The sequence below is a fragment of the Brassica napus genome, chromosome A3, assembly GCF_020379485.1.
Source record: "Brassica napus cultivar Da-Ae chromosome A3, Da-Ae, whole genome shotgun sequence".
Taxonomy (NCBI): Eukaryota; Viridiplantae; Streptophyta; class Magnoliopsida; order Brassicales; family Brassicaceae; genus Brassica; species Brassica napus.
In genome coordinates this window covers 5,184,902-5,201,945 of record NC_063436.1, presented here as the reverse complement: position 1 = coordinate 5,201,945, position 17,044 = coordinate 5,184,902, and the positions used below count along the sequence as shown (strand labels likewise).

Here is a 17,044-nt window from a genome sequence, read left to right as displayed (position 1 = left end):
GATTTACGATCAATCAGACGTCAGAATTCTATATGTTATGCATGTGAGTTTAAAAGGATTTTATACATGTAGTTGAATTATCAAGTGACGTAGAGTTAAGTTAATTCAGGTTTAAGTTTGATTATGGGCTTATTTATGTGTCAAAAAGCCCACTTGCTCTAGCTAGGGTTGAATCAAATATTATTAATGTTTTAAGATACGAAAAATCAACAGTGTAATCAAATTATAACAGATGATGAGTTGATGACCCAAAAATTAAACAATTACTCAATATGGGAAGCAAATCTTAGAAACTCAAAAGAATAACCAAATCAAATAAAAAAATCATGAAGTTAAATTAAAAAGAAAGAAACTGCACCAAGTTCTTGAATTTTCCCGGTAACACGATATATCAGCCGAGGTTGCATTCCGTGGGTAGACCTTGAGGGAACCTCTTGAAATCATTACAATAGTTATAGATCATGTAGTCATCTTGTACCCACTTCATCTGTCCAAGCTGATTGGAGTTAAGTGTTGTCCACATCCACGAGTTGCTATTCGCATTGCACGTAACCCAATTCCATACTGAAGTCCTGCTACAGCAGTCCACATCATTGAAACTCCTGTAAGAAGCGCTGAATGGAGCGTTAGTCCAATCAGTCTTGACTCGACCACCCTGAGTTGCCCAATCATCAGCTTCCCATAGACTTGAGTAGATCTTCATCGGCTGGCTCTTCGGGTAAGCCACACCGTGAGCCTCATTGTTCTTGAACACCCTGATTGGGATACCGTCCACTAGAAAGCTTTTGAGATTCCAAGAAAAACGAAACCCCAAATCAAAAACCATTACAAAAACCTTTAGTTAGAATATTTTTGATAAATCCAATGGATTGAGTAAAAAATAAGTCTGAATAGAATTTTTATTAGTGTTACAAAAAGCAAAAAGATTTTTTATAAGTTAGATGGATTGGAAACAAATTTGCTTTAATGTGAAGTAAAATGTTGGTTTTAATATGGAGAATAGTCATCATATTTTATAAGCGCGGTGCTTCATGGATCAGGTGGTTGAACCAAATTATACTTACATGATGTTGAGAGGGTTCCAAAGGACGGTGTAAGTGTGGAAATCCGCCGTTGGATCGAACCAGAGATAGAACTGCATTTCACGGTTACCTTTACCTCCTGTGAACAGATTTGTATGGAGAACATAGGGCTGTCCAGTAACATTACCCAAGAACTCGAAGTCGATCTCATCCCATGTCTCGCCTTTAGAGGAAAGCTGTGAAAACATTCTTAAGTCAGATTCAAAATCATACAGCCAATGCCACAAAATTTAAACGTAAAAAGGAGATATATGTTGATTTTTACGTACGTAGTAAGCAGTGACTGTTCCAGCTGAGTTTCCAGCGACAAGTTTCATCTTCATATCGATCTTTCCGAATAGATACTCTTTCTTGGACTGGAAACCTGAACCGGAGATCTTGTCGAGAGTGCAAGTCAAGAGTTGTCCTGACTCAAATATGTTGGCACGGCCATTACCCCATGTGATATCGAAGTTGTCGTAGAAACTTCCGGTGGATACGCCTATCAAGAGCAGAAGAGACAACGACAACAACAGCATAGACTGTTTGGTCGCAAAAGCCGCCATGTTTCTTTTCTCTGTGGTCGTTGTTGAAAAGAAAATGTTTTCTGATGGTTTGAATATGATTGGAGCTTTGTGTTTATATAGGGAAAGAAAATTTGAAAATGAGTGCAATAGAGGTTCGTGGAGTCCCATTATCGACGTGGTAGCTAGTCTTACACTGACGATTTTTAATTGTCATTATATGAATTGAGTTATGTCGGCTTATAAACATACATTAGTCGTCCACCTTATATTTTTGCTATATTTAATCTTCTTTTCTTTCTTTTTGGTTCATGCATTTTGGCTCGAATTTGTAAGTTTGGTTCATATAATAAATTTGGAATAAATAATGCTTTTTAACAGATCAGTACCATATTTAGTTAATGTGTACAATTAATTAAGCAACAACTCGAAATATATGGTTTTTTTCACTTTTTTTGGTAAAATGCACCGGTTGTTCTCTTTTTTGTCTTTTTTTTTTTAAATTTAGGACGGACATGTCAGCCACATATATTATGTAAGATGACTACGTGATTTATTCTTCGAGTCTCTCCCATGTTTTGCATAACAAAATTCAATCATATTCATTTTCAGGTGGATATACCTCAATTCAATCATAGTAAAAAAAACTGCATTTGATACGACAAAACAATGTGGAGTACTATGCCCTATTAAATTCTCCAAGCCTTTTGTAGAGCTTAGACAGCAACTCCCGGCAAATTTCAGGAGACGTGCAAGGGCCACACATGAGGTATACGACGTTTCCTAGAGGCCGCATGAAGATTCCATCTTCCCTGAGCATCTGTAAAAGAGACTTTGCGTACAACGAAGCATACCTAAAACACACGCAGAACAAAACACAAACCATATGAGATACCAAAAGTCAGCTGGTTCTTCAAGACAATGCTTTTTTAAAGAGATTCAGTAGATCTTTACCCGGAGTTGGAAGCATCTACTTTAAGTTCTAGAGCGAAAAGGGTTCCTAATACAACCACCCTTTGAACCGCACTGTGACATGATATTTGTTGCACCAGTTCTTCATCCCACAGCTGCACAAAAACATGTGTACGGTTGAAACCCATTTAAAGATGTTTGCTTACTGATCATCTGCCACAAAGATGTTTATATTTTGTCTTAGTACCTCTCTTAAGATTCCTCCTTGTGGGATGATGTTATGGTTAGTCTCTGGATCTTTGAACCATTCGATGGCTTTGGCGGCTGTTGCGCATCCCATAGCATGAGCTGAGTATGAGTGTCCATGAAGCAGTGCTTTAAGCTACGACCAATGAAAGAGCATTAGATATCTTCAAGCGGAAGAAGAAAAAAAAGCATGAAGGTGGTTCTTCTACTTTTCTTACCTTTGAGTCTCCAGAAAATGAATCAAACACAGCATCTGTGGCAAGAGTGACAGCCAAAGGAATCATTCCACCAGTCATCAGTTTGGCGAAGCAAGCTATGTCCGGTTTGCAACCGAGAAGTTCGGCAGTAGTCTTTGGTAATATCATTGTAACTTTGTTAGCAGAATGATAATATATAACACAAGATGACATAAAATCAAAGATAACAGTTTACTACCTCTAGTCCAAGACGCCAGAAACCTGTGAACACTTCATCGAAAATGACTGGAATTTTTCTGTTCCTGCACTCATTGACCAGAACTCGTTGGAAGAGCGGATCAACCATGTGCATTCCCCCAGCACCATGGATCACTGGAGATACAATCAGCCACCTTAATAAAACAGTAGTTTGAATCTAGCAATCTAGATAGCAAGATGCTAAGCCTTACTGAATATTTGAAGTCATAATTATGAATATACTATCATACTCATACCTGGTTCTATTATCAGTGCTCCAACATGGGTGGATTGTGTATTTCCAGAATACTCTTGTAGCTGTTCTGATACATAGGTAGAATAGATAGTTGCAAGAACTGATGTGTCTCTGCTCTTGTCGAAAATCTCATCACGAGTGCTGAAGGCTGTAAGAGTTTGGGAGTACTAAATCACACAGCTAAAATATATGTAAAGGAGGATAACAGAGAGAGGAGAGGAAATGATGATATTTACTTCCATATTCTTCTGGGGTGATTTCAGAAAAACTTTCAGGGAGGGAGAGATTCCAAGCTCCATTGGAGAGAAAAACAGTAGGAGGATCCAGAAACAGGCCTCTCCCAGTATACCTACAAATACAAAGATAGATGCCAAAACTAATCAAAGGAAAGCAAGACAATCTGAATATTCATCATTCATCCTTCAGGGATGATATTTCTATCTAAGCAATACAATGGGCTGGTAAGCTGGTTACTTTGCAGTTACACACATACATGCAAGTTAGAGACCTCTCACATTGGTGTATTGCAGATGATCCAAGAATTAAGTTGAATTTTGCAAATAAAATTCTATAGAAATTTTTTTAATTAAGAATCATGAAAAGCGAAAAAGAAAAAAACTCCGTACCACGGCTGCTGGAGGAAGCCTGTATAAGGTGATGGTGCTTGTGCTTCCATTGCTCCTAAAGTATCCCCATGGTAAGACCCCCTAAGAGCTAGGACCTAAAAATACAACACACATTTCAGTAAGTACACACTGTTTAAGTATGACTTACACTAACAGATACAACATTAAAGCGTCTAAGTATCATTGAGCACCAGCAAGATAATTTTACCTTAACCACAATATGCTTTTCCTCATCTCTACCCTCAGAAAATTCCAATAGGGTCTCGTGATCAACACAAAACTTACGAAACGCCATCTTCAAGGCAATTTCGATAGCTGTGGATCCATTATCCGAGAAGTATACTCGGGAAGCCCAGCCTGCATGCATAAAACTAATTAGCCCTCCCACCAATGCTTGAAAAAATAGAAACAATGTGACAGAAGAAACCTTTTCCAACTCCATCTAATAAGAGCTCAGCACATTTCAAGGCGGGTTCATATACATTCTCAGGGAACATAACATGCCCGAACCTAGCAGCAGTGTAACCCATTTCTCTAGCTAGCTCAGCCTGAAACCGCCTAAACAAAATTTCAAAATAAACTTCAGAAGATTCACCACAACGAAAGATAAACATTAAGATACAAAACAATAGGCACAGATGACCTGGAAAGCAGGATCTGGCCCCTGTGTCCACCAGCTAGCACAAGCATCAAACTGCTGGGTAATAGAATTCTTATCGGAATCCTGAAAATGATGAAAGTGGCAAAGTTCTAGATGAGCTAAAAAAATGTGGGACATGTTAAAAATTGATATTTGCATACAAACCTTGTAAACTGAAAAGTTTTCACCACAGCGAGAGTCAATAACCGTCACAGTTTCTTCAGGCACAAGTTTATGCTGAGTAAACGGCCACCAGAAAACCTGTCCCGCTTGCTTCGCCATGCCGTTTAATCTCTCCACTCTCTCCACATAAGCTGACACCATTACCTCTTTCAAAGCCTTAAACACACCATCGGATTCCACAAACCAGTCGATAAGATCATCTGACGGGTCTTTAGGAACAGGCGGAAGCACAAGCACAGGGACTCTATAGTATTCAAACAAGAACAACTATGAGACTAGGAATCAAAAGCATATAAACACTGATAAAGAACACTGAAAAAAATTACTTGTTCCTCAGATATGACGTTAATGGAACTTCATTAACAAGGCCGTGATCTTCGAAAACGACAGCAGCGACGTCATATCCTCGAAGTTTTAGACTTTCGTAAGCTGCAATTGTCCCGGAGATGCCACCGAGCTTGCCGTCTCCGACCAGAACTCCGGGCAATCTAAGAGGTCTAATCTCAGGAAAACAAGACTAACATGGTTAAGATATTAACCAAATGTATCTTCTATGTGTTACCTACCTATAATCTCAAAGGAGAAACCAATGTTGTAATAAGGCGGGCTGCTAAATCGGTTATTACCTAAAATGATTTTTTCTAAAAATTGGTCTAGAAGGCGCCTAGGCGGCAGCTCAGGGATTAATCTTCTATAAATTGTTTAACTCAGGTCTAACAATTTTTTGAATTTGGGAATAACCACTTGAATTTGGGAATAACCAGTATTCTAAAAATCGGTATAGGCTAGACCCTTAGACCTAAACGAAACGATTTTTCTAAAAATTGGTAGTCTGGACTGTGCCTAGATGCCAGCTCAGGATTAATCTTCTATAAATTGTTTAATTACCGCCTAACCATTTCTTAATTGCATATAAAAAACCAAACTACATGCTGCCAAGCAATTTCTTGAACATAGGGAACAACTGTTACCTGTAGAGGTCGCACTGAAGAGAACCCGATGGGCCTGGACTCGCCACTCCACCGGCAGTCTCCACCAAACATAGAAGATTAGTTTCACTTCCACACTCCATCTCCTCCCTCAAACACTGCTCCACCATCTTCAACACGACGGAGTCTTCCACCGGCGCGTTTTCCCTCTCCGCCGCTAAATGCGGGGAGATAGCCGCCTCCCAAGCAAACAGCGTCTTGCAAGATAGCTCCGCCGCGGCCGTGGTGACTACCTTCTCCTCCAAGAAGTTCAAATCGCGCATTCCAATATTCTCTCTGGTTCCGCTGCGGGGGAGTGAAGAGCGGAGGACGGAGTTGGAGACGGAGAGAGGAACGCGGAGACGGAGGGAGAGGGAAGCGAGTTTGGAGAAGACGAAGCGAGAGTCGGAATCGGAAGGGAAGCCGGTTTGTAATGGTTTGAGGTAGATGAGCTTTGTGGAGTGCGAGGCGGGGGATGGAGGTTGGAGGAGGAAGGAGGCGGAGATGCCGGTGGAGACGAGGGTTTTGCCGAGGGAAGTGTTGGATGACCAGATTAAGTAGGTGGGGTGGTTGAGAGGGAGATGGTAATGTGGTGGAGGAGATGGAGAGGTGGAGTTGAGCCTGATGTGGTGGCGTAAGTGACGGAGACGGTGGCGGTGGCGGAGGAGAGTGGCTGTTACCGGTAACATTGTGAGTGGGAGAGGGAGAGAGGAAAGGGAAGTGACTGAGAAACAAAATGTCGTTGGGTTATTCAACTATGTCTAGCGGGATCCAAGCTAGGGATGATAAGTCGGTTAGGTTAGGCTGGGTTTGGTTTGGTTTGGTTCGGTTTGACTTCTTTTTTTTTAGAATTTCTGGATTTTGAAAACAGATCCATCATAACTTGGTTCTATTTGAGGATTCTGGATTCTTTTCTCCTTTTTTTAGCTAGGAGGATTCTGGGTTCTACAGAATTGTATCTGAAATCCAGTTATAGTTTAGTTTGATTTTGACAAAATATCATATACAAAAACAGTAATTAATCTATTTCTAATATATTTCAGTTTTATATGTATATATCAGCTTTTAATAAATTTTGATTAGTTCATTTTATTTTCAAATTTTGATTTTTTTTGTTTCAATTTTTGTTTGATTTTTTTTTTCTACTTTGGTTCATGAGTTATCAAAAGGTTGGATATATAGTTTTGTTATTTCTGTTTATCACTTAATCAAGAAAATTAAAAAACAATTATGCATATTCTAAAATTGTACTACATTTTTTTTTCAAATTTTAATGATTTTTACTGTAAAAATGCAAACACAACTAGAGAAAATATGATTATTCATTTTTACGTTTTAAAAGAAGATTCTGGACTGAGAAGAAAGTTGCTTTACGGCAACTTTGGTTTTTAGTTGTATTTTCTCATGTCATTTTTTTTTGGACCGAAGGCATTATTTTCTCATGTACACACACTTATATATAAGAAACTATATTTGCTTAAAACTATATATTACATAGACTATTGTCATGAGATTACACTTGGAAGCTTTATCTTGGATTTGTGGTAAATAGTTGTTGCGGGCGAGACAAACATCGAAATATTTGCATTGTCATAGTCCCTACGGACCTGGTCCCGCCTCTTAAACTTAGTCATCTTTGATGAACGTAGTTTGGAAGATGAAGATCCATATATTAAAAAGTCAAAATAATAGATATTTCTTGTAGTATAAGATCAGATAACCAAGTCCCAAATGTTTGTACGGGCAAGTTGAAGATCACCGCCCCTCATTACCGAAGTGGCTAATTGCCACGATCATGTGGTTACCGGATGGCAAATGATGAAATGATCCATTTATCAACTTTCATGAAACTGGTTATGCCGAGAAGTGATATCTTACACCAAGTAGGTATAGGGTGTAACCTAATGTGGTGGCGGAAATGCCTGAGACGGTGGCTACGGGAATTACTATCGGTGGGAAACTGAACTGAACAGAGATAGTAGGGCTTTAGAGTCAGAAGTGAGTGGAGCTAGAAACTGACGTTGGCGTGTGATGAGCACAAACTAATTAGATTAATGGGCTGGAGCCATAGTCTTGTTTACATCTGTGCTTATTGTGTGTATCACCTGGTAGGAATGTTTAAAATAATTATTCGCATCTTAAAACGTATAATAATTTTTCAACAATTCTCCTTTTGTAGAATCCAAACGCGGATATCCAATAGAGAATATGATTACGTTTATAATTAACAAATTGATATGTTGAAACGTTTACGTTTTAAATGTCTACCACAACGCTTTCCGTGTCATGAATCACTGCATGATAAACCAATCCCTGGATGATTCCACCTAGCAAGACGTATATTATATTTGCACTGCCAAGATCCCTCATCTGGTAATTTCACTGCCAAAAACGTAACCATCTTTGATAAACGTAACCATCAATAATAGAAAAATGCATGTGACAAGTTAATAAAGAAGAACTCTAAATAAGGTGATGTGGCAAATAACTACGTTCCATTATGTCAGCCAGTATGTCACTTCGATCGTCAAAGCAATATAGTACATAATCATTAATCAAAAACATGAATAGGAACATTTATTTTGTTTCTCATATTTTAAAGTGCTATATCTGGATTTTGGACTTTAAATGGTAAAGAAAAATTAAAGTTTACACTAAAATGTATGTATCTTCTAAATTTTAAGAATGGCTTATGGCATGAGCTGAGAGTGCTTTTGCAGTAGTTTTTTTCTCTTTGTTAAGAAATTAGGGTTCTGATTAGTGTTAGTGTTATAATTTTTAAATTTACAATAATACAACTACAATTTGTGAGAAAAAGTTGGTTTGAGTCCTAAGTTTAATGAGCCGGGCCTGCCTGAGGAGACAATAAAGGAGCCCACGTGATGAGGCGAAGGAGAGAAGATCCAAAGCCACGGCTAAAATGGTTTGATTCCACTTCATATTTCAAAAAAAATAAATGCGCGGGTGAAGAACACGCGGAGTGACGGTGAGCACAAGGAATCTGCGGACTAGGAAGAAGCATATGCCCCACTTGATCATGATCATGATGATGATATATGCCACCATACCGTGGGAGAAAATTTAAATATATTCACATTTCAATTTTTTCATTAAATAAAAATAGCCAAAAACCGCCACGTGGATCACTACCTGGCGTTACAGAAGCATCGCATCTTCTAGTTCTTAGCCCAGAAACAAAAACAAAAAAAAAAACAAATTCCTCGAAAATAAAAAGATTTTATATTTTTTTTTCTTCCTCTCCTCATCAAATCAAAAACCAAGATAGATCAGAGGCTCGAAGCGTGATTCTTCTTCATCATATTCAAATCGAGATTCGTATTTCTTCTCCGATATTGAAGGTAAATCGATTCCTCTCTCTCTCTGTAGCAGATGATGATTACCGTTAGATTGATTCGTGTTATTGCATGTCTTTCTCCAGAGAAAACTGGTGAAGATTCGATGGAGAATCGCTCCAACGAAATCTAAGAAGCTAGAATCTGCGAGGATTTGAGTTTTTCCATGTGCAGCAGTAATCGCGTAATCAGATTCGCCATGGATTCCGGTTCCGTGAACTCATCTTCCGTCACTAGCCCAGGCTCCAGCTTGAACGACGAGCCGCACCGAGTCAAGTTCCTCTGCAGCTTCCTCGGCAGCATATTGCCACGTCCCCAGGACGGGAAGCTGAGGTACGTGGGCGGGGAGACGAGGATCGTGAGCGTGACGAGGGACGTTAGGTACGAGGAGCTGATGAGCAAGATGAGGGAGCTTTACGAGGACGCTGCCGTTTTGAAGTACCAGCAGCCTGATGAGGATCTCGATGCATTGGTTTCCGTTGTGAATGATGATGACGTGGTGAATATGATGGAGGAGTATGATAAGTTAGGCTCCGGGGACGGGTTCACTAGGCTGAGGATCTTTCTGTTTTCGTCTCCTGAGATGGATGGTTCCTCGGGGTATGATGATCAGAGGGAGTCTGAGAGGAGATACGTTGATGCTCTTAATAATTTGGTTGAGGGGACGGATTTTAGGAAGGTGCAGCAGTATCCTGACTCGCCGAGGTTCAATCTGAATAATGACGATTTTTCGATGGTGGAACCTTTTAATCAGCTGGCTATTGAGAGTGGAGGTGGTGGAAGTCAGAGGGGGAACGAGATACCTGTTGCTCAGTATAATAATCTTCACCAGCTAAGGATTCCTCGTGTGGGTTCGGGGCAGATGATTGCAGCGAGGTATGGTGATGTAGAAGGCACATGGAGTCCTTACTATTCTCCTCGGCATCATGGTCATTTTCAGGAGTTTCCGTCTTCGCCTTCGTCTGCTCGTTACCGGATGCCGTATGGGGAAGTTCTTGATAAGGGGTTTGATAGAATGCCTGAGGATTACGCGAGGCCGGGGCATCATCCTTTATATGAGCACCAGGGACAGGTTCCTGATAACGTGGTGTGGGTCCCGGCTGGAGCTACGCCGCTTGAGAGTAAAGGAGGTTTTCCTGGGAATGTGCTTCACGGTGGTCCAAGTGGCTATGAAGGGGGTGGTAATATATGCGAGAGCTGTCGTGTACCGTTTCATAAGAACCATCAGCCGTTTGATCAAGCTAATGGATTTCAACCGGTTCCTTCTGCTCATTGTGCACAGTGTCCGCCCAACAGGGAAACTTTTATGCTTAACGCAGACCCAAAGCCTCCTACTCCTCATGGGGCTTATGCAAATGAGACTTTCGGGCATGAAAGAGGATGGATAGGTCAACAACAGGTGAATCCTAATCCTAATCCTAATCCTCCACGTATTGATGAGGGGAGGCCACTTTTATCTAATGTTGGAAGACCAAGTGATCATTACACTCTTGATGGTCCTGGGATGAATTATCCTTTTGGCCATCGACCTGGACCCGAAATTTCCAATGAAGGGTTTCATGATAAACCTCTTGGTGGCATTCCCTTGAACCCGTCCAACCCTTCTGCTGAGGAACGTGGGTTTCACTATGGGAATAATCTGTATGCTCCAGGACCTGAAAGCATCCACTCAGCAAGTCATAGCCACATCTACCCGCAGCAAAATATTTGGCAGAACGTTCCAAACCATATAAGTGGTGCTCCAGGCTTGCCTATGCAGCAAGTTAATGGCACAGCCAATCAAAATGCTATCAGGAATCCGATGGACAGTGCTTCTAGATATTCTATTGGAGTGGAGAATCAAAGTGTTTTAGTCGGTTCTCCACAAAACATTTCAGGATTTGATGCAATGTCTTCTCCTGGCCAGCCTTACTACCCAAATCCTCATTTTCAAGATAGAGCTTTCCCTTTAGACCCAAATTGGGTGCCTTCTGAGAACCAGGCTGTGCGTAGCGAATATCTGCAGGGGCTTAAGCCTTTGACAGGGCCCATGCTACAGACAAACCTCGATGGTGCACCAGTTATGCAGACACCAGATTATGTTGAAGTGGTGAGGCCCGTGGAAAGCAAGGTTGCTCAGGTAGGTGAACACATTAACTGTGTTGATACTGGTGTTTCAGACGGTGTTCCTTGCCTAGATAAACATCAACCCTTAGCTGAAGGAAAGAATGATATGGTAGAAGTTAGTCCTTCTGCTGCTGCTCCTCCTGAAGGGGCGGAGCTATCAGTCGAGCGTTTGAGTTTCTTGCCCGAGTTGATGGAATCGGTGAAGAGGGCGGCACTTGAAGGAGCTGCTGAGGTGAAAGCTCATCCAGAAGAAGCGAATGACCCTGTGAGGCCAGAATTGGTGGAAAACGAATCAGAGCATGTGGTGAGTATCATGAGATTTGAACTTGTTATGAGGACCTTAGGATATAATCCTTTTGTCTGATCCTGCAACAACATATTTTTTTTCAGAATGCTCAAGTCGAACATGAGGACTCTGATAGCGACAATCCAAACAATTTTAAGATTGAGCCAACAAAGGCGGAGGCTGAAGCTCTATCTAGAGGACTTCAGGTTTTGTATAATTTTACTTTGTTTAAAAAAAACAACACATTTGCCCCTTTTTTTTTGTCCTTTTGACTGTGTTATATCACCTTGTTCGTCTAGACTATAAAAAACGATGATCTGGAGGAGATTCGAGAGTTAGGTTCTGGAACGTATGGATCTGTTTACCATGGCAAATGGAAAGGCTCAGATGTTGCAATAAAGAGAATAAAAGCAAGTTGTTTTGCAGGAAAACCTTCTGAAAGGGAACGTTTGGTAATATTGATTTCCTTTATTATCAGTTGGCTTTGAACATATTCATCAAAGTTAACTCCAGTATTATTCTCTTTCTTTTGCAGATAGAAGATTTTTGGAAAGAAGCTCTGCTACTGAGCTCATTGCATCACCCGAACGTTGTGTCTTTCTATGGGATAGTTCGTGATGGTCCTGATGGTTCTCTAGCAACTGTTGCTGAGTTCATGGTTAACGGATCTTTGAAACAGTTCTTGCAGAAGAAAGACAGGTAAAAGGATTTACAGTCATTGAATATTATACTAATTTTACAGAGTATCCAAATATCTGATATCTTATTGGTTGACTCATCCAGAACTATTGATCGTCGCAAAAGACTCATCATAGCCATGGATACTGCTTTTGGGATGGAGTATTTACACGGAAAGAACATAGTTCATTTCGATTTGAAGTGCGAGAATCTTCTAGTGAACATGAGAGATCCTCAGCGTCCTGTGTGCAAGGTTAGGTTTTTGATCATCTCATCTCCCACATAATGAGAACCAAGCTTATATATATTTCTGACTTATCCATCTCTCTCTCCAGATCGGTGATTTGGGTTTATCTAAGGTGAAACAGAAGACTTTAGTGTCTGGAGGTGTTCGCGGAACATTGCCATGGATGGCACCGGAGCTCTTGAGTGGCAAAAGTAACATGGTCTCTGAAAAGGTATAACCAATCTCTTATAAAGTCTGTATATTTTTTTCCTTAACACAATCGCACAGCCACTAACCAAACCTGTATCTCTCTGTGTCAGATCGATGTTTACTCGTTTGGGATTGTAATGTGGGAATTGCTCACTGGTGAAGAGCCTTACGCAGATATGCACTGTGCTTCTATAATAGGTAACCAACTAAAACTTTCTTGCTCTACTAAAACATACATGGTTACTACTCACGATTGATTCATGAGATTGGTGTTTAATTTATTACAGGAGGTATAGTGAATAATACATTGCGTCCGAAAATCCCACAGTGGTGTGATCCAGAGTGGAAAGGATTGATGGAAAGTTGTTGGGCATCTGAGCCAACAGAGAGACCATCCTTTGCTGATATATCACAGAAGCTCAGGAATATGGCTGCTGCTATGAATTTGAAATAAACAAATAAAAAAGAAGAATAAAGGTGATTGTTGATGATGATGAAGAAAAAGAAGATGGCGATGGTGCAGGGCTTCTATTTACTTTGGGTTTTTATAAAAAGTATAGTTAAGCCTATTTTAAGTTACCACTTGGTTTTGCGGTTGGAACGCGAATACTAGCGTTTTTATGGGTATATATATAAGTTAAAATCTTGAATTTAGAGGATTTTTTTATGGATCAAGCAATGTGTTAGTTACTGCACTTGAGGATCATTGAGCTCTCTGTCTCTGGTTCATATTGTTTTCTTCTTTCTATTGGGGTGTATATAAAACTTGTGGTTGCAGACAAGTTACACGTTTAGATTAGTCTTTCCTTCTTTGTAATGGTTAAGAAGGATAATAATAATATTTTGTTCTTTAAAAATCCAGAGATGGATACATGAACTATTAGTCCTTCAAAGATCTGCCTATGGTGGATCTTCATATTGCATTCTCGGTGAGATAAGAAGATTACAAAGCATATAAGCAGTTGATCTCTTCTCTTTGATTTTTGCATTATGGGTGTGTGATTGAAACGTTATTTGTGAAAGATTGGTAGACGTCCACAGGCATGAAGTCTATTCATGGAATCTCCTCTTCCCTACTTACAATCCCACGTAAGTTTAGTTTTCTGAATATTTATAGGAAAGCAAGTGTTGATGATGGCTTAGCTAAAATGGCTAGACATAATTCCTAAACCATCGCAGTCCTTGTAATCTTGAGTGTTGTATAACTGAAGTATCCAAGTTGACAACCAAAAGAAAAAGAACCAGTGTGTTAGTCATGCATAAGGTGTAATGGAACTCTCGCTGGGTCGGTATTTTGGACCAGTGGCCAGGAGGTTTGAGTCCACTAAGATCACTCATATTTATTGCATTCAGAAGACTCGGACTTTAGTCCCGTAAGATGAATCACTTAACCATTGAACCACAATGAATTGGTTACTAGTTAAGAAGTTACATAAGTCATAAACGTTACTAAAAAAATAGTAATGCTTGTTTGACAATTAAAAATAACATGGTCTGAGAAGCTCCCTAAAACGTGGTCGTCTACCACAAAAGTTCCCAAGATTCGAACAAACCCAACCCAACCCACAAACTAAACAAAGAAATTAGTGTTGTATAGAGATGAGGTTAGGTAATGGATTAAAGGGTCCAACGACACACTTGAGGGATAGCAACAAAGTTTGACAGGACTGCAATCCTTTCAATATCTCTGTCTCAAATAGTTAGTAACTTATTAGGTTTGACTTATTAATGATTTGTTTGATTCTTAATTAATAAATACCGTAAATTATTCTAATAAACAATTGTACTGATAGAAAAGTCAGCCCCTTGCATGTACCAAAGATTTTCTTAATTTCTTGTCAATTAAATACTCTGCAAGTGAAGTAGGAGAAGAATTAAAGCATGACATTATCAACTCCGATGTCGTATCGTCCTTGTTCACAGAACAGATTCTTCTAACCAATTTCCAGTTTTAATATAGGAAAATTATACAAAATCTTGTGTTAATCATTTGGACCATGGACTTAACAAATATTATGTTATCTATCGACCTTCAAAATGACGAACCGTCCAAGAAAGGAATTTTATTTGTATTTTTTGTTAAGAGTCAATATGTGATGTATGAATGATGTATACCATATAATACGGAAGCAAATTAAGTAAAGTGTGTATAAGACTACAAGCTTTATGAGTACACTATAAGTAATGGTTGAATTCTGAAAAAATAGTCGTATTAGTATCTAGTAATATAAGGCAAGTGCGAGGTTAAAATACGTGACACCATTTAAGAAACCAATGTCTCTTCTACAACATATACACATATACGGTATGTTTTTGTTTAATTATGACCTCTTATAACTTATAAGTCTTTAATTACAACACCTAACACGCGCTAATGACATTTTTCATATCCCAAAGTCACACGTACACACCCACACGTACCATATTTATATACTACTCTTTAATAAAATTATATGAACCGATAGCATACAGTTCATCAAATAAATATTATAAATGAAATATAATGTCTAAAGCTGCATACATATAAAAGGACAACAATCATTTACCGTCTCATTGCAAAGGAAGTTACGTACGGTATTGTGTTAGTCAACCCAAGTGACGTGATGATGAGTGACACTTTTCTTGGATTAGTTTTTTGCTGGTAAAAAGAAAATATTCGTTATAATATAAAACTGGTAAACTGAATTCTTATCTTGAATTTTTTTGGAGGAGGGGGAATAACAGAGATTTTACGAGGAAAAATAAAGGCCACATCATAAAAAGGAAATCTACAAGTGAAAATATGTTATTAATTTTTTATTTTTTAATCATATTATAAACTCCATCACCTTTTAATTTATTAATTGTAGTGGAACGTATTTACTCAAAGTTATGATCCTATTAAATTTGTTGTTTGGTTTGTTGCTATGTCTTATAAACTCTTCTAATATGTTGATAACTTGCCATTAGACTTTATCCTAAGGCTTAAAATGTTTAAGATTTACATATAAGTACAAATGTACAATACATCTGAATTCGAGATTTAGTTGGATCCAATACTTAAAATGTTTTTCTTCCTTAAAATAAAATTTGCTACATGATTATTTTGTTTTTAATACGAGAAACATAAAGAACCCACTAAATGTAATGAATTCAGGAAATAGTAAGAACATAGGTTGTCCTATACAAACATGATAAACTCAAATCAAAGTTAGCATTTAGCAATGACTTTATAAAGCATAGGGATCAAAGTTAAAAATGAATTGGATCGGATATCGTAGTTTTTTGAAGTATTCGGAATCCGATTCATTCCCTTGGATCGGTAATTTTATAATTCATTTTCATTCGATTTATTTTAGCACTATCTGAATATTTGGTATCCGAGTATCTAATAAATATGTATTTTAACGAGATATTTGATTCAAAATATAAATAAAATAATTTTTTAATTTTTAAAAATCTTAAAAAGTAAATTTAATGAAAAAATATTTCATTATAAAAACTATAATCTCTTAAAATTGTAGTGAAACAAATATTATTAAACTTTTATTTACAGGAATAATATATATTTCCAAGAATATTAAAGAATAATTCTGCAATATTTTTAAACTTCCATTAAAAATAATTATGAAACTTTTTAAAAATAATTATACAATATATATAGTATCAACTTTGTATATGTAAATAACTCTAATTAACATATTTACCAAAAACAACATTATACTCTAACAATATATATATATATATATGTTGGATCATATCGAATATCAGTGTTTTAAATTTATAATATTTGTGACTTTATTCATTTTAATAGTTATTGTATATTATTATTTGATTTGATGTGTACCTTGGATATCTAATTTTTTTTATTAGATCAAAATAGATAACAAAATCAATAAAAATTTACGAATATTTTGCTACTTCTAATAACATCAGACACATGAATAAAGTATAATTTTATGTGTACACTAGTCATTATATGTATATATGCATATATTTAATCACTAACCAGCTCGATTGTTATGTCTTAAAGCTTGGTATTTTTCTAATGCATCGATTCTATGGTTCTGAAAAAGGACAACAAGAAACATTTGCGTTGCTTTTATTGAACTCTGAATTATCTGGTGTCTTCAATCTTTTATTTTTATATTTACTGCATAAAATATTTTATTTTATTGTAAGGAATATTAAATATAAATAATATCAGTTGCTCCTTTTGAAAATTTGATGGCTTCCTCTTGTTATTTTGTTGCATAGTTGTGGTTCCTTATCTCACTTGATTATTTAACTAACTAATAATTATCTTTTGATAGAATATAGTATTTAATAATACGATTTAAACATTTCAAACAACAT

The 17,044-nt window shown here is 37.8% G+C and overlaps 3 protein-coding genes across 3 annotated transcripts; 1 reads left to right on the top strand and 2 right to left on the bottom strand.

Moving 5' to 3' along the window:
• Positions 1-178: 178 nt before the first annotated feature.
• On the bottom strand, positions 179-1,689 carry LOC106443296 (putative xyloglucan endotransglucosylase/hydrolase protein 13). Its single transcript, XM_013884870.3, has 3 exons — positions 1,352-1,689; positions 1,065-1,258; positions 179-782 (listed from the first exon to the last, which is right to left on the bottom strand). Exons 1-3 carry the CDS (start codon positions 1,625-1,627, stop codon positions 392-394), a joined length of 861 nt encoding a protein of 286 aa, XP_013740324.1. The 5' UTR covers positions 1,628-1,689; the 3' UTR covers positions 179-391.
• A 470-nt stretch (positions 1,690-2,159) lies between these two features.
• Positions 2,160-7,071, bottom strand: LOC106436665 (bifunctional dethiobiotin synthetase/7,8-diamino-pelargonic acid aminotransferase, mitochondrial). Its single transcript, XM_013877619.3, has 14 exons — positions 5,854-7,071; positions 5,209-5,379; positions 4,865-5,126; positions 4,703-4,783; positions 4,487-4,607; positions 4,268-4,416; positions 4,060-4,154; positions 3,670-3,782; positions 3,435-3,581; positions 3,179-3,312; positions 2,962-3,093; positions 2,745-2,879; positions 2,540-2,652; positions 2,160-2,439 (listed from the first exon to the last, which is right to left on the bottom strand). The coding sequence occupies exons 1-14, from the start codon at positions 6,537-6,539 to the stop codon at positions 2,265-2,267; spliced, it is 2,514 nt and encodes an 837-aa protein (XP_013733073.1). The 5' UTR covers positions 6,540-7,071; the 3' UTR covers positions 2,160-2,264.
• Positions 7,072-8,960: 1,889 nt separating this feature from the next.
• Positions 8,961-13,566, top strand: LOC106436675. The gene is made up of 9 exons (XM_048772762.1): positions 8,961-9,209; positions 9,290-11,613; positions 11,700-11,801; positions 11,895-12,047; positions 12,131-12,294; positions 12,379-12,526; positions 12,609-12,731; positions 12,820-12,907; positions 12,997-13,566. Exons 2-9 carry the CDS (start codon positions 9,370-9,372, stop codon positions 13,161-13,163), a joined length of 3,189 nt encoding a protein of 1,062 aa, XP_048628719.1. The 5' UTR covers positions 8,961-9,209; positions 9,290-9,369; the 3' UTR covers positions 13,164-13,566.
• Positions 13,567-17,044: the final 3,478 nt, after the last annotated feature.